This window comes from Eublepharis macularius, chromosome 19 (genome assembly GCF_028583425.1).
Source record: "Eublepharis macularius isolate TG4126 chromosome 19, MPM_Emac_v1.0, whole genome shotgun sequence".
In the NCBI taxonomy this organism is placed as follows: domain Eukaryota; kingdom Metazoa; phylum Chordata; class Lepidosauria; order Squamata; family Eublepharidae; genus Eublepharis; species Eublepharis macularius.
The window spans coordinates 2276502-2302806 of NC_072808.1; the positions used below are offsets into that span (position 1 = coordinate 2276502).

Below are 26305 nucleotides of genomic sequence, written 5' to 3' on the forward strand. Positions count from 1 at the left end.
TTAAAACATCTAAAAATTCCCTCCCACTTCTCTCCGGTGGCTGGAGAGGCTTCCCTCTGCTGGGACGTCCACGTTCTGTGTTGCCAGCACCTCCGTATGCATAAAAGCTCTTTGAAAAACATGGACCTGCTGGCGGGCAGAAGAAGCAAGAATCGCCGCGAAAAGGCCCCTGAAGTGGCTGCACAGAAGCGTGAGTGGAATGAAATCACAGGATTCAAGCTGGCATTTTCGTGTCAGTTACTTGGACCAATTCTGTTCAGACAGAATGGCAAACCACGGTTTGTTGCTATAGGAATGATCCTCAGGGATTCTTGGGCTTGTATACTCCCTTCCACCATGACCACCCTGGAAATTGTCAGATATTTCTGCTTTTGTGGCAATGTTCAAAGCCGCACACTAGGGTCTGTACTTCTCTCTCCAACCGGAAGTCCAAACAATGGTTTGTTCCCAGTGTGGAACCCTGGTTTATGAAGAAAGTACAAGCTATAGTTGCAGCAACCTATAGTTTGTCATGAAACCAGAAGTCATTCATTAACTGTCTGTGAATAAAGGCTGGAGGGGGAGAGGAGGGAACACGAAAGCCAGACGATCCTTTTGATTCCATGGTTTCTGGATTCATGGTTTGTCATTAAGTTTGTGATGAGCTAATATTCAGATTCTTGTATTTACCAAAATTCTCATCTTGTCAATGAAAACCAAGCTCTAACCTGGAGACGCAAGCAAAATAACGCAAACAAATAATGAAGATTACTTACTCTTCTACATGTAATGGCACCTGAAGTACAGGATCTGCAAAAACAGAATAAGAAAAAGTCAAGGTCTATGCTATTAAACATCCAGCTCCCACACCAAGATTGTACGCCATGATATAGCTACCACCAGCTGTTTCACTTCTCAGGGAGATTAGAGGTTCGCAAGAAGCAAGTGTAAATAATAGCAAGATTCAGTAGTGAAATGGCTGGATTGTAGAGTTTCATTAAGCATTATATTCAGGAATTCCATTTTATGTAGTCCTTGTGACATCCCCGAATCTTCCATGAGGACTTTTATCAGATGTGCACTGTGAGTTGCCTGCTAGGAATTCAATTACCAGTCATATGGGGGGGGAGGGGGGGCTGATTCTGATCAGATCCATGGGGCACAGAAAGAGGGCGCTTCAGGCCTTCCCTCCTGCACCCTATCCCCAACCTGAAATGCCCCCAGGAAGGTCTTATTGATTCTGGGGCCTTGGGCAAAAGCCTAGGATAGGATGCTAGATTCACTACCCCCCTTGCCCCCTCTGCTGGGGCTAAAGCAAGGGGTGGCCTGTGCAAAGCTGCCCAAATCCTGGCCCTAGATGGAGTAGGTGCAAGTGGTGGCAGGAACCCCCCCCCCACTTCACAGGATGGGGCTACCCCTCTTGCACCCTGTTGTAGACGCCTCTGTGTACCCCATAAGTACATGCAGAACCCTCAATGGGGCTGCTTCCTTGGGGATGTTGTAGGTCAGGGAGCCTGAAGAAAAGACGCAAGTCTTCTCCCTGCACATCCCATCAGAATTGTGCCTATGCATGCCTGGGAATTCAGTTTTCTATGTGATGCCATAGAGTATACCCTCGGAAGCTGCCATTTTCTCCAGGGGAACTGATCTCTCATCTAAGGTTGCCAGTTCCAGGCTGGGAAATTTCTGGATATTTTTTGGGGGGGGAGGGGGGAGTGAAGCCTGGGGAGGGGGGAGGTTGGGGACGTCAACAGATATATGATGCCATAGACTCCATCTTCCAAAGCAGTCATTTTCTCCAGAACTCATCTCTGCAGCTTGGAGATCAGTTGTAATTCCAGGAGATGTCCAGCCACCACCTGGAGGCTGGCAACCCTATTGTCACCTGGAGAGCAGCTGTGATTCTGGGAGAGCTCCAGGCCTCACCTGGGCACTGGCAACCCTAGAGGGAACCAAGTTTTCCGTCAGGAACTCCAGACAAACTGAAACTCCTTGTGGCCAATCTGTACATGGCATGAGGACTGTGTAATGTACAGCTGGCCCCCTGACTACACCATTGCTGACTGGAAGCCTGGAGATTACTTCCGTCTCACTGCTTGCTCGTACGTTGCTTGTTGCCCTTGCATGTCCGACTCTTCCTATCTCTACTATTTTGTTGCATTCGTCCTTCCCACTCTCTTCTCCCTTTTTTAATCCCATCGTGTAAACTTGGGTTGGGGCAGAGGGTTGTCTTTGCTTACGTCCTTCTGTAATGTGCCATCAGGTATGCTGACTGAACTATGCAAGTAATATTATTGTTATAATGCTTTTAGAGCACGGCTCCACTAAACGTCCCAGAAATTCTGGAGGCGGCTCGCTTATCACATGACAATGCCATATTGCAATTTGTAGTGGCGCTGAATATACACAGTAGGCCACTTAGCACGAGGAGCAGAATATTATCAGCACTGCAGAAGAGGATGGAAGGGAGAGATATTGCACAGTCAACATGGGATTCTGACCTGTTAATCCAGCTCTGAATGATTTATGACCCACAGTTCTAAAAAAGCACGGGCCACCTAATTTTCTTCTCCACTTAAACTTGGGGGAGATATAAATCTTGAAATTTAAAAAAATACACAGTGACTTGGATGAAATCCCACTGAACTGAACGGAATTTAATTCCGAATAAGCATGCCTAGGACTGACTTGTACAATTGTTATCTACAGGAAATCCTCCCCACCCCGCACCCCAGCACCCACCACTGGGCTCTCAGTCAACAGCTGTACAAGAATGAAGGGTTTTATTCCTGCTTCTAACGCTTACAAATGGAAAACATGCACAAGGCATGCACAATTCAGCTGCGTGTGCACAGAATATTTCTAAGAACACAACAAAATTAGAGTAAAAACAGTCCCAGGTTTGAACAGGTAAACGCTACTTGTACAGCGAATAAGGAAAACAAGATTTACATGCCGACTACGCCTACCCACTGGTACAAACAGTTTCAGATCAGCTTCTTCCTCACACAAACAAAATGATGCAAGAGCAAAGAAATAAGAGATCAAGCAATCTTCTTATAGAGAGGCTCTCTGGCACTAAACAGTTGTGGGATTTTTTGCATAAATACAGTCACTACCTTTTTCTTTTCTGCCAGGGCCAAACTGGTGGAGGTTTTCTGATTGCTGAATGTAGATGCCAGAGAAAACTTCATGTGTTGAATTTCTGCCTGTCAAGCAACTGTTTAAAGTGGGGGGGAGTCCTACCAGAGGCATGATACAAGACCGACGCACAGATCTCACTTCTTTGTAGGAAACTACATGGATAACTTCATGTGTGGCCAACACACAAGTCTTTTTTACCATGTGCATACAGCAACAAGCAACAATCACCTACTCGCTTTGCAAATAAGGCAACACAGACAAATGTACCCTTTTTGCACACAGTAGCGCACAACACACATTTCCAACATGATGATAAGTTATCCATGTAGGAAATAGCCTTATACATTGTCAGTATTTTTAGACTTGGCATCACAATTCAGACTTGGAATCCAAACTGTCGCACATCACCCACTTCTGAATCACAAGCTGATCTCCCTTGTTCTCTGTGTAACTGATTTTCCTCTGGCCCCCTTTCCTCCTCTCTAAAGAACACCCCCCTCCTCAAAATGGCAACGATGCCACAAGCCCTCTCCAGATCAGGTTGTTTGCAACCTAGTCGAGATCCGCACGTTCAGCTGTTGGGGGGATGCTGAAATAATTTGATAGAAGAGCAAGGCAAGCCCCTCGCCTCCCTAGGACATTCAAGCGGAGGCCTCAGTTTACAGTGCATGGTAGGAGGGTGAACCTCATGCAGCTCTTCCAACATGCTGTTCCGTCACAGGTCCTAAAAGTAGGCACCTAGTCCAGTTGTTGATTGGGATCGAGCAATTATAGACCAGTAGCGTAGAATGACGCAGTCCTGAAAGACTAACAGAAGGACGGATTCTGGAGTTCAGAGTTACTGGACGTAATCAAAACCACACAAAAACGGAGTTGCTGACCATTGATATGTCGCTTGTGTGTAAAATTTGTATCAGGCCATCATGCCAAGGGGACTTAAGAAAACACAAATGAAATACACAGAACTTTCAAAATTTGCTCTTTTAAAGAATGTCCATTATCAGCGTGGGATTCTTCACAACAAAAGAGGAATACAAAATACGCACAGCTTTTTCTTTCCTTACAGACAGCTCCGCTTCCACTGAGGAAAAGCAAGTACTGGAAGGTTATGTGCAATTTCAACTATTAGTGTCCAAAGGGCTCAAATGCTAAGAGAGGAGGAAGGGGGAACACGGAACTGCCTTAAATATATGTTTTCATCCTTAAAAAAAAAAATCTCCCTAAGTAATTGTTACATAACCCAGCTCCCAAATTCAAAAGGCAAATAAAAAGATGCCTCTTAAATCAACACCCTTTTTAGTTGCAATCTGAATTCTGGATTTTAGGGCATCTGAGACCCCTATTTTTGCACAGTCTCAGTGTCAAAGCTGTAGAAAAGAAATGACAGGGATTTGGGGTTCTGCAGTCAAGAGACTATGCAAAAAGACCTCAGTTGAACGTTTAGCAGACAGGCCACACACTGTCTACCCTGTGAAAGAGTAGAATTTGTTTTTGATTATTCTAAACATTCAAGCAGATGCCTAAAGGAACAAAAGACTGAAAAGACCCACAGGCTAAAGCTTTTATTTACAGTCAACTAGATTTTTTAGTAAGCAAGGAGAACGCTTACGGTGACTGGATAATCAACTGTCTAAAAAAAGAATAGGTACCTCTGAAGTCAGAGTTCAACGCATGTGCTGTACTAAAGGCACTGCTCAAGGCAAGCAACCAGTTGGCTTTTCAAGTTCTCTCGATGAACTGATAAGGTACATAAATTTCTCATTTGGAAAGAAAGAAACTGCGCAGATTAGAAAGATAGCTCAGTTCTTAAGGAGTGTCGCTTCCTGGAAAGATCACAATTGAGCTTTAAATACTTACCTTAGAATTTAAACAAACCTTTGTGAAGCTTCAAGACTTTAGCCTATTTAGTTGGGGTTAGGATACTGTTGCCTTTACTGCCGCAGAATTTTTGACAATTGTGGATGACAACCTTTAACGGGGCCTTTATTAATGTCATGAATTTTTTAAATAGCCACATCTTGTGGTAGTGAATTCTGTACCTTAATTGCACGCAACATGAAGGAACAATTTCTCTTGTTTCTTCTGAACCTACCTGTAAGCAACCAACATAATTGGATACTTTGAGAAAGAATAATTTCCTCTCTCATACCCTACTTTCAGTATATTTATGTTACAACTGTATTCTCTAGTTTGTTTTCTGTCTCTAGTTTTCTTTTTTCATCGCACTAAAAGCCTCAACAACCTAGGTTATTTATTGTGTGGATTCTCCAGACTAACATACTACTTTAGTTTACCTTTTGGGAAACTTCTCCGGCTCTGCAATATTTTATTTTTCAACCAAGTGACTAAAAATATTAAATGTAGGAGCATCACAGACTTGGGCCATGGCTTTATGATGCCTTATATCTCATAATAATTCCACTCTACTTGTCTTTTTCACTCATCACAGTGAACTGATATTTTCATTTATTCTTTGGCATGAGCACAGATATAAAAAATCAAAGAAATGCTGCTGTCATGGTCTGACTTCAATATATTCCCATAAATTATCAATGCAAAGACCTTCTTTGTTTCCACAGAATATTCATACCCTTTTTGCCAGTGAATATTTTAACGGGGAATTCTTGAAAAACATCATAAACAGATGCACAACACAAGAGTTCTACGTTTTGATTGCTGGATTTTCTGTCAAATGCAAACTGGAAATGTGGTAAAAGACAGAAATAGGGAACAGGAAATAGAACACGTAGCCCAATTCTGTGCATACTTACTATGAATTGGTACGCATGCCATAAACGTACTTTATAAACATTTGAGGTTGTTTGATACCGGCTCAGATCATTATCTCATTTAGCTTAGCAGAGATATATGACTGTAATCTAGATAATCTATCAGTAATTGAAAGGTAAGCTTGACTGTTGTTGCTACTGATCCGCAAGACCTTTAGATGTGTGTACTTAAAAAACCTCGCCTCTTGACAATGAACAAGTCCCTGCTAAAAAGCTCTCAGTTTCACATATTATTACCTCTATTCTATAATTTACACACCTTGCTGGCCTTGTCTAGACCAATATAAACGTGTCAGAAACTTTTAATTGAGAGCTCTCAAAAAGCTGTAGCCTTTGGAAGAGGTAGGTGAGAACTGTTCCTTTTAATCAATGACGTATAACACAAAGTTAAATGGTATAATATGGGTATAAGCAAAGACGGAGTCTACCCTTTTTCTTTGTTTAAGGTATCTATTAGTATGACTCAACGCAGACTTAAACCTGGTCAAAAACTATACACTTACCATGTTCCTGGCAGGTGATGCAACATCTAGCTTGAGAACCAGTCACAAGTATTGATTGTCGCAAATATTAATATCCACGGTTTGGTGTAAAGGATTTATATTTTAAAAAATGTTTTCAATGTGGTGCATCCCCACTGATCTGTCAGAGTTTTGGGGGTTTCCTAGCCCATGAGTCACTGCTCGTTTTCTAAAGGTAGTTGCAGAAGCTATTTCTAAAGCAGTTCTTTGAACGAAAACCACAGACACGCAGCAGGTGTCTCTTTTAGATAGTTTGGAAGGAGAACGCGGTAGCTGGCAGATACCAACAGCCTTGTCCACCCTGGGCATAATGCAAATGGTCAAAAGGCCACAAGCTAAAACGATCACATCAAATAATCACCAGGTAGGTGGATTCTCGAGGTGGCATGCTACCATCTTAACATGCCGAATGAGCCCAAATCCTCTACAACGCTGTTACTGGGATTTCGGCTATACGTTTGAAATCCTTAGAAAAAATACAATCTAAATTCTTACGTGCCATTTTACAGGTCCCGTCCAGGTGTACCTAACTCCCTTCTTTGTTTAGAAACGGCATTAATGAGGACTGAGGCGAGGATTTTGTTGGCTTCCACTTTCCAATGGCTCAAAATTCGTAGGAATCCAAAAGGCCTTCTGTTCTTCGCAATGCAAGACTCTTACCATCGAGATGGCTTATATATATGGTTGAGGAAAGTCTTGAAAGAATGGGCCTCTCCACTGGCTCTCTTCTGTCACAAACCATCGACCAGGCAAAATTTACAATCAAAGAAAGAATTTGCAACATCGAATGCCAACAAGATTTAATGAAATCCCCTGGATTCAGGGCTCCTGAGGCGACAACATTTAGTATGAAAATGGCCCAATATCCTAAAATCTTTGGATTTTCCCCCTCACAGGAGGGCTTTTACACTGGTTATATGTAGAGCCATGCCATCAATTATTTTGGAAGGGAGATATAAAAAGATCGCATATTCTGAGTGGAAACTATGGGACATGTCCTTTTACGCTGTCCCCTCTATAAAGAAATTAAAGTCAAGACAATTCTTCCTCTTATGAAAAGATCTGCTACAGTGACGGGCAGTGTATGCTTAGATGAAACTATGCATGAAACTTCAGCTATTACTAAGGTAACAACCAAATTTTGTGCGCAGGCGATTCAACTGCACAATAAATTTCACTCTGGTGCACCTTGAGCTCTGATCCAGATCACATTAGGTCTCTTATCTCCAAATTTAAAAATGTTTAGGTAGGATGCTCTTTGATATTGTATACTCAATTTTTATTACATGATGTAACTTTAACCAGATATTTTAACATCTGAAGTATCCACAATATTACCACTGCACAAGGAAAAACACTGGATTGTCAGATTCTATCTGTACATATTGTAAAACTTGTTTGACAAGTCATTCTTTACACGCCACCAGTTACCATATTATGGCCCAAAGCTTTACATGCATGCCCTCTTTCACAGTTTCCTTTTTCTCTGGGGAGAAGAGCAGTGCATTTTCTTAAACTACTGCAGCATTTCGGGTTTTTCAAGAAACTAGTTTTAACTGCTGTCCATTGCTGCAGGTAATGTTAAAAGCCCAATTTCTGTATCAGGTTCACTCATGTTGTGAAGATCACAATCACACATTCTTCCTAGTTCTCTTAAAATATTAAGAGCCTCTGTTTTCATTGGTTAAAACTACAGTTCTCCCCTAATGATTCCGGAAATAAAATATTAAATCACAAACTAGCAATGCCAACAAAAATATGTCATCTCCCCTGCTACTTATTCAGTGCGTAGTGAGGCATTACAACGAGATCAATATTATGACAGCAGACTGGAAGAAAATCGATGCATTTGAAATGTGGTGCTGGAGGAGAGTTTTGCGGATACCACGGACAGCCAAAAAGACCAGTAAGTGGGGTCCTAGATCCAATCAAGCCTGAATTCTCCCTAGAAGCTAAAATGACAAAACTGAGGCTACCGTACTTTGGTCACATCATGAAAAGACAAGATTCTCTGGGAAAGTCAATAATGCTAGGAAAAGTGGAAGGCGGTATGAAAAGAGGAAGACCTAAAATGAGATGGCTGGACTCAATCAAAGAAGCCACGCCCTCCAGTTTGCAGGATCTGAGCAAGTCTGTTAATGACAGGATGTTTTGGAGGTCTCTCATTCATAGGGTCGCCATAGGCCAGAGGCAATTTGACGGCGCGCACGCGCGTGCACACGCACACATGCACACACACACACTAAAACAAACAAAATGTAAAAGCTCCATCCTCCTGAGGCTCCATCCTCCTGAGGAGCCCACAAACAAGGCACGAAGGCCTCCCCCTGTCGCATCTCTCCCAACAACTCGAATTCAGATGTGCGGCGCTTCTGAAATATGGCCACATGAAACTGCTGTATACTTAATCAGACCATTGGCCCATCGAGGTCTGTATTTGTTTACTGAGACTGGCAGAGGCCTGCTACCTGCAAGAGCCTGTTAGCTACACTCTTCATGATTTTACCTAATCTTCTTTTAAAGCTTCCTAAGCCAGCAACCATCATCCTATTTTGTAGCAGCCGATCCCATAAGTTCTTTATACATGGGCCGTTTTCACACATCTTACCTGCCGCCAGAACATCGAGTAAAACACTCGGAAGACAGTGTCTTCTCATGCAAAATCGCGCCAGGAAGACATGATTTCACGCAAAACTCTCGGATAACAGTGTCTTCCTGGCGCGATTTCACATGAGAAGACGTTGTCTTCTGAGTGTTTTGCGCAATGTTCCAGCGGCAGGTAAGACGTGTAGAAACGGCCCATGTATTAAGAAATACTTCAGCCTTCCCTGAATCTACTGTCAGTCTATTTATTTCCCACTTTCCTCCCCAAGGGGGACCCCAAGAAGTTTCCAATATTCTCCCCTCCTCCAATTTACCCTCACAACAACTCTGCGAGGTAGTACTTTCCTATAGCGTGTCAAATTTAAATCTCCTCTTTGCAGATGACTCATGTGACTGCAAAGCATATCTTTATAGAAATAAGAGAAATTCAGAGAGCTGAGCAGCTTTGACCATTGTTGATCTAGTGTAACTTTTAAGCAAAATAGCAAGACACAAAAACATTAACTGAAATGAAAACTGGAAGAACAGAATTGAAGCAGTTGTTTTGGAGCCCACAGTGGAGCAATGGCTGGTAGAAAATGCCAAGATACAGGCAAAGTCTGGAAGACGAAGAGGTTACAACATTATTTTCACAACGCTTTGAAAGCAGCAAAATGCTGAGGTGGAAAATGGGCAGGGACTCCCTGTAGTAATTTCTGGGATCTAGCAGGCATGTTGGAATTGCTAAGGGCTGATTCAGGGACTGGATTGCCCAGGGCAAGGAACATTTGGATGTGCCACTGACTTCCCATCAGATTAAGGAACCATTCCAGGATTCAGGCTGCCTCTTCCATCTTTTAGGAGGTTCATTCAAGGATTGCAGTGCCCCCAAGCTCTCTCTCTCGATTTGTGTCAAGTCTCTGCCTACTAAAAGTAATTAGCTGCAGTAACAGGTTGCGCCAGCCATGCCTTACCAACATGAAAATGCTGTGAAGAAGGCAAAAAACCCAGAACCCAAGGCAAGCTGGGGTGGCTTTAGTTCCTTCCATGTCATAAGAAATCTAAGGGAGGAACCAGATTTTTAGGTTAGAAAAGTAGAAAAGAGTCCAGTAGCACCTTTAAGACTAACCAATTTTACTGTAGCATAAGCTTTCGAGAACCACAGCTCTCTTCGTTAGATGCATCAGTTGGTTAGTCTTAAAGATGCTACTGGACTCTTTTCTATTTTGCTACTAAAGACTAACACGGCTAACTCTTCTGGATCTTAGTTAGAAAAAGTTTCTGCCACCAATTTAAAATAGGAAAAGTACGTTAGACACTTGTGTGTCTGTGTGAATAAGGCCTGCTTCCTACCAGGATACTAAGCCAGAAGGCAAACATATGAAAGGAAACCTCTCTTCTGCTGCCGGTTCTAAAGGAGCTGCAGGTTTCCGTTTAACACCTGGGTAGGTGGAATGACACACACGTTTCTAAGTGATCTTTAAAACAAACAATCAAAGCTCCGAGGCAGACATGGAAAGGAAAATGGAAGCTGGAATTTAGCGGAATAATTAGAGATAGTTTATTGATGGGAAAAAGAAATATACAAGTACATAGTAACATTAAACCATGTTATAGCACAAAATACCTGTACTCCTGTACACAGTCCCACACAAAACCCTTGTGCAACACACGTCATAATGGGTGGAGGATTGGAGAGAGACAAAAAGAAACATGAAGACACTCTCAGTTGTTTAGTTACAGATAAATAGAGCTGAGTGTTATTTATTTATTTAAAATGTTTATACGCCCCACCTTTCTCCCGAAACAGTCAGGAGGAGCCAAGCCAGATCATCAGCATATTGTTGACAAAAAACCACAAAGCTACAGATGATATCGCTTGGGGACTTCTATCTGGATGGTGAACAATACTGGCTAACGTTATTGATTCCTGTGGCCCTGATATTCTGACTGGTTATTCCAGATGATCCAAGAGAACGGAGTGACAGACTGTGTCAAACACCAGCAAGAGGTCCGGTCCCCCCCACCGCCGCCCGAAACTCCAACAACATGGATGTATTTACTGTGTTTGTTTGTAGATGTAGATAATCCAGCAGGGCCCCAAAGTAGTATTCATCCCATAATCGGGACTGAAGCCAGATTGAAAAGAGTCAAGAAGAAACATCTACAGCTGCTCTAAACCGTATGCTCAGTCCTCTTGCCCCAAAATGTGAGAATGGACTAAAACGGGTCGGGTCATTCTTATTCAAAAATACATCCTGCCCCCGCTACCCCCCGGACAGGATGTCTCACTGCCTCTTTCAGCCACTGATTGTATTAACTTACACTATGTAATCTGCCTTGAGTCTCAGTGAGAAAGGGGGAGTAAAACAACATAAATAAATAATAAAATAAATAAAATTTCCCCTTAAAGAGATTCCATGGAAGTGTTCATCTTCTTCTGTCTTTATCGTGTTCAACAGAATTTAGGATTTGATATTATGGTTAGCCATATCATGATTGCTCTTTTATAAACTGGGACAGGAACGGGGCATGTATAATTGGAATATAGAACTGAGCTACAGAAGTTGAATCTATTAATCATTTCTTATTTTTCCCCATAAACTAGCATAAAGAGTTCTTACAACGGATTACAGCAATTGAAAAGATTCATATGTAGCAAAAAAAGGTTTTATTTTAAATACGAATCTTGTAAAATTCTCCATTAGCTATGACAAATGGTTCTGTATTTCGAGCTAATAAGGAAATAGGAGGAAAACTAGTTAGTACCCATCATTGTCAAATATGTTTCACGTAAAAAAACTAAACTAGCAAGCTTAGTTCTCACAGTACCCTGTCCTAAGAGATTTCATAACAATAAGAACGCAGAAATGCTGTTGAAAGCATTCTTAATGTTATTGACTCTTCATAAGCTGTGCTTTTATTGCTATATGGAACCAAACCAATGAGTACTAAGAACAGAACAATACATGGATTGAGTATACTGCATACAGATAAGGATCCAGATTAGCATGGCAAATGAAATAAATCTTTCTTTAGAACTGGACTATCCAGTCTGACAGTTCTAACATACCGATGAAATTTTGCAATACATTTTCTCTAAAACTCAAACTAATAATTCCCATGTCATTGCTAGCTACAACAACCTTCCTCATTGGAACCTCTTATTTATTGTTTGCTTACATGCAAGAGTCACATTCAACAATGCTGTAGTTTTACAAAGCAAACCCCCCCCTTATACTTATGGTATATAAATGGAGAAATACGTATTTGTAATGCTACAGAACCAGTTGACAACAGTAGCAACGTAATTCGTAATTTTGGACTTCTAAATAAAAGAGTTCCCACACAGGTGCGGGTAAACAATCTGATTGGGCCCATTGCATTGGAAGCCTGGACTGTTTACCCTGATGTGATGTATCATTTTTCGGCTTTAAAAGAAGCAAGATTCTTGGTCTTCACCAGACCTGATGTTTGCTTAGGAGCGACCTGGTTTTGCTGGCGCTGAACCAGGGTACGGCCAGAATTGCAAACGTGCAGGGCAACACCAACATGGTTTGAAAGAGGAAAGGTAGTGTAACTGTATGCCTCAATTGTTGACATTTTGCAACCTTTAACAATGGAGTAAGTTAAACAGAGAAATACTAAACCAGTTTAAATAATCTTTCTGTATTGGGTATGCCCTTTATTCTTATAAACTCCAAGTCACCTGAGAGTTTGACAGTGTTATGCTTCATGCAAGATTGCCTCCTGATTTCCTTTGAAAGGTCAAAAGCCAGATAAACTAAATACCTTATGCTGGTATTGGCAGGGACACCTCAGCCCCTAAAGTTCTTCCCAAAGCATACGCTCATCCCAGAAAATCCAGACTATTTTTGTCTGGGAGGATCTATTTAAAGGTTTTATTTGCAAACTATATTTAAGACTTAGGTAGGTAGGTAAAGGTAGTCCCCTGTGCAAGCACCGAGTCATTACTGACCCATGCGAGGATGTCGCATCACAACTTCTTCCTGGCAGACTTTTCACGGGGTGGTTTGCCATTGCCTTCCCCAGTCATTTACACTTTACCCCCAGGAAACTGGATACTCATTTCCAACCTCAGAAGGATGGAAGGCTGAGTCTAGAGCTGGCTACCTGAACCTGGCCTCCACTAGGATCGAACTCAGGTTGTGAACAGAGCTTGGGCTGCAGTACTGCAGCTTACCACTCTGCGCCATGGGACCCTATTTAAGACTTAACAATACAGTTAATTCATTCAAAAATAGTGAAAGTTGCATTATAAAGTATGTGCTCTCTTTTCTGCACAGTTCATCTATGGCTAAGCAGATTTATTTTAAATGTTTCTGCTTAATTTAAATGAAAAACCATCTGCTGTGTGCCAGCACAAAGGGAATACCTTTACAGCCCACTACAGAAAGAAAAAAAAATAAGGTAAGGTTTTGTCTGATAAGCAAAAGTTGTACATCCAGATGGCAGTTTCACTCACAGGCTGTTTCCTTGTGGAACGGAGGCAATCAGTATGGGCACACAGAAGCCATTCCTTCTCAGGCAGCAACAGAGACTGACACACCATAATTTAGAACACTCCAGATTAACATCCAGACAGCAGAAATGGGAAGCCATGGACCAGTCCAGACTCGGACCTCAAAGCCGCAAGGAGGGGCTACATTCCAGTCATAAAGCTAGTATGGTAAAAAAGTATTAGGAGGTCAGACCAAGAGACCTAGGTTCAAATTCTCTTCGCTCAAGTTGAAGCTTGTTGGGCGAGTCATTTTCTCACAGTAACTTACCTTGTAGAGTTGTTGTGAGGATAAAATGAAGGGCAAGAGATCTGTATCTATAAATCTAAATCATACAGAGTTCCTTGGAAGAAAGGCAGGATAAAGATACAATGGATACTCAAAAGTAATGACACTGGTTCTAGAAAGCTCTAACAGTAAAGGCTAATAACACAGTGATTGGTGTTGTATTCCAGCATGATACAATTCATGCTAGAAGAGAATCCAGATTAATACTCAAAACCTAAATGCTCTGAAGAGTCAAAAGTTAAATGCATGTATTTTTTTAAAAATTACACCATTATTATTTTTGACCAGAAGCTGTCCTTTTAGGAAGACAGCAGATTTAGAGTGTTATCCTATGCAGAATAATTTTACATAGGATTATACCGCTATGCAGCAAATCCAGGCAAGCATATTTGTGAATAAATGCCATTTAAATCGGGGTTGGGGGGGGGGAGTGGCATGGTATAGCCTGATCTTGGAAGCTAAGCAGAGTCAGTACTTGGGTGGGAGCCCACCAAGGAAGATTGTGGTTGCTCAGCAGAAGAATGCAATTGCAAACCATCTCTGCTTTTCACTTGCCTGGAAAACCCCCTGATGGCTATAAGTTGGACGGACGGACGGACGGACGGACGGACACACACACACACACACACACACACACACCCATATGATCACCATCTAAGTAAACATACATGGGATCAGGAATGCAGGCCATGTTCACAGTTACCACAGGGGAGACGACGTCTTGAACTCACCTTCTTTTAAAGTCCACTTAATTGACCCCGTCCTCTTGCTCACGGCATGCAAGTTCCCATCCAGAGTTGAAACAAACAGTAGTGTCTCTGGAAGAGTCACTGAACCGGCATTCCCACAGCTCTAGGGAAACAAAAAAGAAACACATTTAATGTTGGCTGAGGAAAGTTATAGGATAACAGGCAGTAAAAAAAAAAGGCAAGAACTACAACTTCCCCTACCCCTGCTCAGCTTTCCCTTCAAGATAAATGGTCTAATTAAGCAAAGCAACTTGAACAGCTGAAGGAGGTCCTCACAGGTCCTTTGTGAAGTCCATGTGCCCCATCGCCAACTTTAATGGTACTTTGCATTGCTGCAACAATATTTCTGCCACTTTGGCTGTTCAGTTCAGGGATTGCCAGAAGGGAGACGGAAGAGAGGTTAATGTCATTTTCCAATGCACTCAACAATATAAGAACAAAAGTTCAAAATCGGCTTCACGTTTTGGCTGAAGCTCACCTCTTCTGTCTCAAAGTCTGTCCATGAAAACCAGCTGTCCCTTGCCCTTAGGTCACTGCGAATACCAACTGCAGAAGCACCCTGCCATGATCGAGGAGCGGCTGCCTTAGGAAGCAGATTTTGGGCATGGCACTGCGCCCCACGCTATGTTGTGCCCCATGCTATTTATTTTATTTTTTATTTCACAGGATTTAAATCCCACCTTTCAGCACAATCAAGACCAACAAGGCATCTAATAACTAAAAACCGAGCAATATAAAAACCCATCATAAAAGGAGTTAAAACAAATGCTAAAAGACACCTGTATAAAGTCACAGAACCATCAATTAAAACATAGGGCTGGAAGGGAGCGATCATTGAGGGAATGCCAACAGAAACAAAAAAGTCTTCATCCACTGGTTCAAGAAAAAGGGGACAGACAAATATCCCTGGGAACGGGATCCCTTGGTGCCATGACAGAGAAAGCCCTCTCTTGGTTTGCTAGTGCCACCCATCTAATCTCAGAAGGCCGGGGTCTCAGAAAATGCCTGTAGTGGTTGGGTAGGTTGCTTATTAAAGAATTCTGGCCCAAGACTGCATAGGGCTTCCAAGGTCAACAACAGCAGCTTGACTTTGGCCCAGAAACAAACCGAGAGCGAGTGCAGAAGGCAAAGATGAAAGCGATATGGCCCTACAACCCACTCCCGCTCTACTGGCTGTCCGATTACTAAGAAACTTATCGGAGATGTGTCTGGCATCTGTGTCTTGGACATCACAAGCGTATGTTGACTGAATAGCTTGAAGATCAATACATTCTCAATGGCAGACATAAATCTGCATTACCTTTCTCTGTAAATCCACCATATTTTTTAAAAGTATTTTTTTCGAACCAAGCGACAACCACCACCAAAAAACCCACAAAACCAAACACTACCTACATGCGCACTGTGTTATGAGTGTTAAATTGTAATTCAAACAACTGCTTTATGGCTTAGGCAGCTGTCACAATCGTAAAGTTTCAGAAGTATATTTAAATTTCAGGTTACTATTGTTGGCAATGGGCAACCAGTTGCAACTTTCATAATTATTACAGCATCCAATAAAGAGTGACATTCTGGCCAATCAAATCTTTCCGTGACAGCAGAATGTGTTCAGAACAGTACTAGAATGTCAACAAACTTTGACACATTCCATCTCCGTTCTTGAAAAGTTTTGCATTTTCCAGTCTATTAGTAATCCAGTATAGCCCTTTAAAATAAAATTACAAAGCTGTAACAACCATCTCTGCTGGGCACAGCCTGGCTGGCACACTTCGTTGCCTCTCAGAGGGGTTGCCATGCGAGGGCACCACCGTGGTATCCTTTAACCTCTATTTGCCACCCCCTTCATGCTCCGGGGATACTAAACCTAGCTGCCACTTCCAAGGTTTTACCTTGTAGGAGGTGGAACAACTTAGCTTTCCTCCTTCCCTGGGTTTTGTACAAGAAATTCCCAGCTTCCTCAGGCTCCCTTTCTGTGCCACGCAGCAGACATGAACAGCCACAAGAGAAGCGATTCTGTACTATGGTCTGAAACAATAACTGATGTAAACTATAATGAAATGAAGCACAGTATGTGGAGTAGAAAATGTCTCTGTGTGTCCAGAACTAAACTATATCAGATTTTCAGGTTTGGATCCTGAAAATTCCCTGCCTCCCCCTTACCACAACAACCCCTGAAAGGACACTGTTGGATACTGAGGAGGCATAAATGAAAAGCCATATCGGGGGGGGGGATTGCAGCGAGGGGAGAGAATGTGTCACCCCTCCCTCTTGTTCAAGCAGAAGCTCCACTGGCAGGAGGAGGAGGGGTGATTTCACCAGACCCCCCACTCTCATTGCCCCCCCATGTCACAGGTCATCCACAGGGGGGTCTCTGACCAATGTCTTATAAAGGGCCACATGAACTGTTGGAGGAAGGGGATGGCAAAAAAAACCTGATTCTGCAAACTGAAGGATCCAACCCAGACTCCAGAGTATTGAAAATTATGTAGCTGCTGTAGCACAGTGGTTAAGTGGTTCGGCTGCGAATCAGCACTCTACTGGTTCGAATCCCACTACTGCCATGAGCTCAGTAGGTGGCCTTGGGTAAGCCCCTCCTCTCAGCCCCAGCTCCCCAGCTGTATTGTGGGGATAATAATACCACTAACTTGTTCGCCACTCTGAGTGAGGCATTAATCTATCTAGAAGAGCGGTATATAAGCACAGTTGTTGTTATTGTTGTTGTTATTAATGCTTGTTCACTGCTCTGGGTGGGCCACTAATCTGTCCAGAAGCACAGTTGTTATTATTATTTATGTATCAGAGATTTTAAAATTCCAGAAGTAACATGAAATGACACAAATAAAACGTGTAGGCCTAGGAGAAGTTTTTTAAATAAAACAAATTAATGCACCCGTAAGAATTATGTGCCAAAATGAATTTCTCAAGAAGTCTACAAAATCACATTAACCAGAGCACAAGGGTTTGAAAGGATCCACTTGTTCCTAATCCTCTTGAAAACTGATGCAACAAGTCGAAATTGAGTGTGATCATGAAGTTTGTACTTTCTCATGAACGTATACACCTAATTTCATACTGGTGCCTCGGTCTGTAAGGCACCCATCTAATGTGCCTGGATCCATCCCAGATGAGAATCCCTTACTCAAGGAACATGTTGCACCGAATTTTAATATAATTTCTAATGGATTTTTTTATTCTTGCATGCTGCTTTGGGAGTCAATTTTTCCAGCAAAGCAGGACAAAAATATAACAAACCACACAACAGGTTTCTACATTTAAAGAGTAGTAGCAGTAGCAGTAGTAGTAGTAGTAGTAGTAGTAGTAGTAGTAGTAGTAGTAGTAGTAGTAGTGATAATAATAATAACTGCACTTATATACTGCTCTTCTAGACAGATTAGTGCCCCACCCAGAGCGGTGAACAAGTTAGTGTTATTATTATCCCCACAATGCATGTTTTATCTTTTCCTTTCCTTTTTGAAAATGGGCACAGGAACAGAGATGAGATTCGTGTGTGTCAACCATTATCTTTCTTGTAATGCTTAAAGGGAAGATGTGCCTCAAACACATGGGAAAACATGCAGTTGTGCAAAGCAGCCGTAAGATGTACTTCTCAACGTAACAACTTTAAACATTACATAATATAGAACGGCAGGCAAACCTATTCTATAAATATTTGCTCGCAAGTACGGCCCACTGAGGTGAAGATGACTTTACCCAAGTAAGTATAAATAAGATGCCTCACTGAAACTGTTTACAGGATGAAATCCGTGTATTTTAGCCTAACTAGCCTCAGCAGGCATAGGCATACCGGTATGCTGTCAGAACAAGATATAGACTAATGAGATCAACACAAGCCCTGCTTTACTTGCCTTGCGTTGGAGGCCAGCAATGTACGTGAATATTCTGTTGTGAGACCAACATTATGCAAAATAGCACGGTCCACATTTCTTATGTTCCTTAAAATGGTCTACTCCAGGAATGAATAATGAGAGATGATAACACCATGATATATTTATATATGGATTCTAATAGGGGCCTGCTTTACATAAATATTACTAATCCTATGCTTGTTACTCAGAAGTAAATCCCACTATGTTCAATGGCATTAACCCACAGGTAAGTGTGCATAGGATTGTACTATAAGACAACATTGAAATATATTATATGTAAACTTCAAAAGAAGGAGCTAAAGTTTATTTAAGCGATACCATTATCATGTTTTATAAAACAAAATACAGAAAAATAATCAGTCTTCGCCTCAAAGTATTTCCTGTTTATATTTGACAACAGGGGGGAAATTGTTCACAGGTTTTTAACTGCAAGCAGAACTATGAAATTCTGATACACATTTTTCTGATCAGTTAGGAAATCTTGCAGGTAGACCAAATATGTAGACGAAAGGCACAATAAGAACCACTACAGGTTGTGACTGTAAAAGAGGGCACTGGAATTTCTAGATTGTGTAAATTCTCTCGGTTTGGGATAGTCGTTATACTGATCTTCCAAACGATATTCTCTAAGATAATATATTTTACTGGCTGAGCTTCTACCGGGCAGTCTGAATAATTTTTGTATCAGTCATAGTGTATATCCTGCAATATACTGTCATAGAGTGAACTGATCTACCATGTAAGGTCAATTTCTACATATCCACCTTTCAAAATTGCTGATTAAGAAGAAAAAGAGTGGCAACTTCTTCAGAGTCACAGAGCCTCCTCTTTTCTTCCTGTTCCAGTTGGAAAATTACCTACATAAACCAAACTTCATTTCTAGGGAGTCGGCCGCTGTTTGACAAAACTATTTTTATTCGATTTGAACTAATTCTTAGGTGAATTTTCTGATAGATCGAATCTATTTTGCTACACACACGCTTTGTACAGCACTTCCCCGTTGTCTCCACTGCTGCAGTTGTGAACAGGACTTTTATGAACTGGTAAGAGCAAGCCAAGACACAGACTTTCTCAGGAGTTAACAGACAGATAATGAAAGAGTCAGAAACAGGATGCACAAATCCTGGCTGTTAGCTGTTTGTTTAACTACTGTAGGAGAGTTCGCTTCTGTTTGTACAGTTTCACCGGTCTCTCCGAGATCACATCTGAAGGACATAATTAGAAACAGGAGAGTTAATTGAGCTAGATACTCTCCATTACTTTAACAATTTCTCTATTTTGCTCATCAACAATTCTGTTTCCCGTATGGTACTGACTCTCATTGTAGATCTCAAAGTATTCCTACAGCAACCAAACCGCAGTGAAGCATAATTCCACTCTCTTGACCCACAGTAATCTTTAATCGGGTAAATTTAAGTTATCACAAAATATTCTCACTGGTATCAACTACCAATAAATAAACCGACTGTGAAGCAGTTGGCCGTTTCCCACCCCTATGGAATAAATGACATCCCTTCATCTACCAAAAGAAAATGTCTTTTTCTCCTGCAATATTTGCTTTGGCTAGCACCCTCTGCCTAAGATCTAACTGACAATGTTTACTGCCAGCAACAGAAGAACAGAAGTGTGTGTTTTCCAAGAAATAACTCAAGTTGAGCAACACCTTAACTGCTCCAATTCTGGCTTGTATTTTACATCACTCATAACCACAAAAGATAACTAAGAAAATAGGAATTTTTCTTTACAAAGAAAAAACTCTATAGGGATATAGCTTCTTCTTGACCAGAGAAGCATGTACAACTTTCCTCGACACTGTTTGTGATCTGTTGGGTGAAATACTTACCCCACCCTGGGATTAAAGGAAGGAATAACGGAGCAGGCAAATCTTCCAAGCATTCTGAGGCCCAAGCTAGACATGCAGGTTTTTAAAGAGTTGGGTCTGGGTTCATCAGACCCAACTTGAATTCCCTGCAGTTATACAGCAGCTTTGGGGAGTAGTTGTTAAAAATGCTGTGAGAGCCAGTTTGGTGTAGTGGTTAAGATAGGCAGGACTCTAATCTGGAGAGCCAGGTTTGATTCCCCACTCCTCCGCTTGAAGCCAGCTGGGTGACCTTGGGCCAGTCACAGCTCTCTCAGAGCTCTCTCAGCCCTACCCACTTCACAGGGTGATTGTTGTGGGGATAATAACAACATACTTGGTAAACCGCTCTGAGCGGGTTGTTGAGTTGTCCTGAAGAGCGGTATATAAATCAAATGTTGTTGTTATTATAAAGGAGATCCTAAACGGCCTCAGAATGCCTCTGCAGGGGGGAGGAGAGGCTCTTCCCTCAAGCCATTCCCCTCCTGTGTCAAAATAGTAGGGGGGGGGAGCTTTCCCCTTGATTTTTCTGGTCCGTATGGAGTATTCTGTGCACATGGACCAGTAAAAATTTGGGGGGGGGGGACTCCTCCCATGCTATTGTAACACAGGGAAACAGCTTGAGGGGGGAGGGAGGAGTCCCTCCCCCCCGGGTGGAGCCATTCTGAGGCCTTTTGGGCTCTCATTTATTTTTTTAACAGCTATTTATGTTTTAACTGCTGTATGGCTGCGGAAACCTGAGTTGGGCTGGGGAACCCAGACCCAACTCTTTAAAAGCCTGCCCATCTAGCTTGGCCCTCAGGCAAGTTCCCCCCTCTCATGGTTCAAACAATCAAAACACTGATTGGCTGTGTACTCTTTCTAACCAATTGCAATGTACCGTAAGGAATCTGGTTGTCTGGTATGCAGTTCGTACTATATTGAATACTGGTTGCATCCACATAGCAAGGATTCTACGCGTGACATTTACATTGTCAAGAGAACATTCCCACGGGATTTTTCTGCCCGCTTTCCTTCGTCAGGCACCCTTTTTTCTGAATCCTCCCCCTAGCAGTGCCCCCGAGGGCTTAAAAACAAATGTTAGCTGCTATAACATTATAGCGCTAGAGCAGTTACTTTTTTTAACCCCCCCAAAAGCCCTCTGGTGGCACAGGAGAGAAAATGGGCTGACCGAAGGAAAATCGTGCCAATACGGGTGGAGTTTTGAAAATGTGCAACTCCCAGTCCAGGGAAGTAGATGATTAGAAAACGATAGTGTGTGGATGATCCAAAAAACTCCACTTCAGTTTGGATGCCAAAGCACTGGAATATGTCCATGTGGACATGAAAATGGCCATTTCATAAAGCTTTGGGCAGCCCTTGATACAATATACAGTATTATGCTGTGCAAGCGTGCTTATTCGGCAGACAGAATACCAGATTATTTTTATATATATTTCTGGAACATGGAAGTGAGATTCCATGTGATATACTTTTTCCTCATTTTGAAATTAAACATCCCTCAGTTCCTCTATAGGGGTTGCATCTAATTATTACTCACTTCCTAGCAGCAATCCATACACTCTTGATGTGGAAGAAATGTAGTTAATTTTTATTTATTAAAACGCCAAAGGCTAAGTCTAAATTTGCTTTTCATCACCTAAACAGACCATAAGATCCTGCCATTAGTCAACTGCCTGCCAAAGAGGGACAAAACAAAACGTCTTTGAGACTTTTGGGCTGGCAACTGCTTCTCTCAACAAGGGGGAAACAATTCCAGGAGTAATACAATCAAAAGGCAATTGTATACTTATTTCACAATTTTATCAATGTGCAAAGTGCAAAAGTGCTTAAATCAATGTTATAAATACAATAATTAATGCAATAAATATACAATAAATAGTTACAAAATCTGACATTCCGTATGTGCATTCATTTGTTACTTGGCAAATTCCACAGTGAAATGTCCAACATTAGAGAACGGAGTTTTAGAGTACCAACAGTCCATGCAAGCACAGGTGTTAACAGCGGGCATGTAGCCAACAAGGAGCAGGAAAAATGCCCATTTAAAATCATCACCTTTCAAAGCTAAAAGTTGCATTAAAGGTTGTATTTGTCTTTATTCTTACTCCAACCACATGTAGGCTCAGCATGGCCATCATATAGGCATGCATGCATCGGGGGAAAAGACGAATGTGTCTTATTAGGAAGTCATTTATGTTGAGCAACGCAGAATATATATTCCAAAATAAAGAGCAGGGCTATCTGAAATAAGGAATTTACTTTGTGTTAAACAGAAGTGTGAATTATGCATATAAGGATAGGATCACATTGTGGGGGTACCACGCTCAGATATAGGTGCTATGACAAAAGAAGTCCAATCACAATGACCAGATGCAAGCTGTTGCTGGACTATGCCACTTTAAGCTGCAGTGGGTTGAATATTGCTTCAGGTAAAAGAATCCTAACACAATTAAAACCAGCACGTAAGGCAAAATTATAACCTTCTCCCACTCCGAGAAGAGCATTCAAACAACCGGCCCCTTACTTGCTGTGTGAAATTACGCATTCCTGTACCTCTTGGGTGGAATATGACCAGATACAGAGACCTCCGCTATCGGGTGAAAACATGGAAAATTCCTGTGCTGTCAGACACAAGAAGCGTCCATGCTGAGAGTGACATGAAATCATCATGCTCTAACATACGCAAGGACCACTGGGCAACTTTATTTTCCTACTACCTTCTAGCCAAGATTTGAAAAGCATGACTCAGGGCTACTAAAACTAGCACTGTTCAGTACATTTTTAATTAATCGACAGCTGCCTAAAATCGTTCATATATTCTTTAAAAATGTTTCTTATTGTCTTGTTGAGAGCTACTTTTCCTAGTGCCCCAATTTCAATCTTTTCAAGCTTTTAAGCAATTAATTACTTATTTCAATACTGTTTTTAAACATATGAGATCACTGGAAGAATATGAACTCCTCCTGCTAGAACACTTTATTCTTTCCATTAATTAATTAATATGCTCCTGCAAGATGAAGCTTGAATAGCAAAGGAAGGAAGGAGAAAAGAGAAATGGGAAGGGGGGGGAATGCGTTTGCAGGATTCAGAAAGAGCAGGATGAGCAGATGAAGAATATACAGCTAAAATATTAAAGAAACCAAAAAGCAGTAAAAAACAGAACAAATTTCATGAGGTCATCCAATTGTCAAGATTCTTAAGTTCATATAGAAATATTTTTCAAGTAATATCTCACGTTTTTCATGCACAAGGCTACGGAGGATTGTAGGATTAATTAATGGCTAGTTAACTACATCATGATCACAAAGATGATATGTGAAATGTGTTGCCGGTATGCAAATAAGGTACAAATTAGTCTGGTCCTTCACTTACCATTCATAAACATATACATGTCAAAGTTCAAATAGCAACTTAAAAACGATTATTACAAAGAGGACCTATGAAAGAATTCCTAAACTGCACATTGTATAATAAATATTTTAATTTTACCTAGAAAAGCACTCAAAATGAATCTCCTCCTTTCTAGCAATAAACACTGCCCGTTCAAACTACTCTTTCAGCCTCTATAAACACTGCCATCCAGTATCTTATTACCCCAAATTCTTTGAAGAAATAACTTCAGAATGCAAGAAACTTGGGAGGAGGAGAAAGAAGACTGTTTATGTGCAAGCAGACCTTGCAGTTCACAGACTGCGCTCTTGCTACACGACTGATTCTAGAATTGCAACATCTTCTGAGGATGGGGAACTCGTAAGACTTCCACAGAAAGGGGAACTTGGAAGACTTTCACATAATACTATAATTGACAGGAAACAGAGCCTGCATTATCAATAGGGAATACATATGCGGTATTTGTCTTTTAGGACAAGTCTCTTGCTTCACTAAAGTTAGCAAGAGACAGCCAAACAAAGGTCCTCCTATCACTGGCTGGGATCTGGAGGGACCCATTCACACCTGGGGGAAGGGTGAGAGCCATTTTTTACTTCTTCTCTTAACCTCCAAGGAGCTATTGGTGGGGACGGGGAGGGGGCTGCCTTGCCACCAGTAGGAAACCAATAAAAATCTCACTCACAGAACATCATGTGTGGCAATTTGGATCAAAGACATAAGGCTGCCAATAGTTATTTATTTATTTATAGTCTGCCCTTCTTGCTGAGACCCAAGGTGGATCGCACAGCGTAAGTCCTTGTGATATTCAAAAACAACACAATAGGGTGTGCACAGCAGACATTTGGGGACAAAAGCATTGAATTCAAATACAGGAATACAATGCAATAGGGTAGGCATAGTAGAAATTTGAAAAGAAGCATTAAATTAAATACAGGAATAAAGGGATGAAACATTGCTGAAACAACAACAAAAAGTAATTTGACGCTACCTATAAAACGATGACAAAACTAACCAGTAGGATCATATAGTCCCTGTCCCTTTACCGAAGCTCCTCTCTGAACCATTTCCTTACAGCACAGCCTTACGGCTGGAGTGAAAAAGCCCTCCCGAATAATTCCTGAATAGGAGAGACAGAACCGATCTACCTCCTTAACTACAGTCTGTATTCCCGGTCACATTTCCATTCATAAATCTATGTGATGTGCACTTGGTCTCTTCCTTGGGCAAACTTTATGTTCACTCTCTGCTCGCTCTCCTTTACAATCCAGAGACATCTGAGTTTGGATTCGAGAGCAGAACTGCACATTCTTGCTGTGATACGGCTGTAAAAAAGCCAAGTGCATCACAAAAGGGGGAATATTGTGAAAACCACAGACTGACCACTTTATGCTAAGCACAAGAGCATTTTTTACATTCTGCAGAGGCTTTGCCCGAGACATGAACCATGTCACTTCCACGCCTTTTCTACATTACTAAAAAGTCAAATGATAGAATGAACAGTCCCATTTGACATTCAGATCAAGCATTATCTAACATTTAGAACAAGTCAAGGAAGTTATTTACCAAAGGTACATTCATAACCTTTCACTGAAACCTGAGGGTAGGTGACTTTTCAAAACTTTACTAAGTTTCACCACATTCTTCAGAAGATCATAATCAATTAAAGATTTGGACTGTTTCCTTATTCCCTCTTGTCTTCAAACGAGTTACAAACCTGCAAACATCCACAGGTTCTTCTATACACGTAATTCGCTGAGCCTTTAGTCATTGGCTTTTAAGTAAGACTGAAGCAATGAGGCAGCCATGAAGCAGAGATTTCAGATTTCAAAAAAACCACCTTCACCCCGTGCAAATAAGGGGTGGCTGGCTATACAGAGATCATCTCACTACATGCACAAGAGATTGCTGTAGCACAGCCCCGGATGTAAACATGACCAGGACCTAATCTTGTTGCACATATGGTTCTGGACCCAACCATCATTCATGGTACTGTCGAACACATACCCTTATAGCATGGCTGATCAGGAGCAAAAACCAAAGTCAGACTGCTAAATGACTACAGCTGCGTAAATATTGGAGAGGGATGTTGGGATAAAGGCCTCCAATCGTGGCTTTGCAGTGGCAGCAGTGCAGTGGCAATGAAGAAGATCACAAAATAGGATTGTTAGCGTTCGTCAGTAAATGATCCACAATGCCTCTAATTCATTGTTATTTTACCAAGGAAAGTCTCTAAAGATGTTTTTACGGGTTAAGACAAGATTGTGTGTTATCATCTATAAACCAAAACGATTGCAATTTATCAGTTAGGCGTAACACCTTGTTCAGATTATATTTCCATTCTCCCAGTGCTGGAATTATACTCAGGAGAGATCGGAAGTAGTTCTGGCTTTGCATATTCTCTCAGCTGCCCACTTCATCAGTGAATGGCCAAGTGAAAGACCAAACCAGGATAACCCAGTTCTTATCTGAATGCAAGAGATAGCAAGTTTGCTCTTTAGCCGATTTGTTGTGCAATCCTCAACAGGGCTATAACCTTCTACTTGTAAATCCACTGAAGTCTATAGTCTTAGACAGTTTAGGATTGCACTGTCAGT

At 41.5% G+C, this 26305-nt stretch overlaps 1 protein-coding gene across 1 annotated transcript in view; it reads right to left on the reverse strand.

Moving 5' to 3' along the window:
• ERN1 (endoplasmic reticulum to nucleus signaling 1) overlaps positions 1 to 26305 on the reverse strand; it is a 57815-nt gene that overhangs the window by 25088 nt on the left and 6422 nt on the right. Inside the window, exons 2-3 of the mRNA XM_055003495.1 lie at positions 14556 to 14676; positions 756 to 789 (exon numbers count right to left, since the gene is read on the reverse strand). Coding sequence (XP_054859470.1) covers positions 756 to 789; positions 14556 to 14676 — 155 coding nt within the window. The remainder of the gene's footprint in view (positions 1 to 755; positions 790 to 14555; positions 14677 to 26305) is intronic.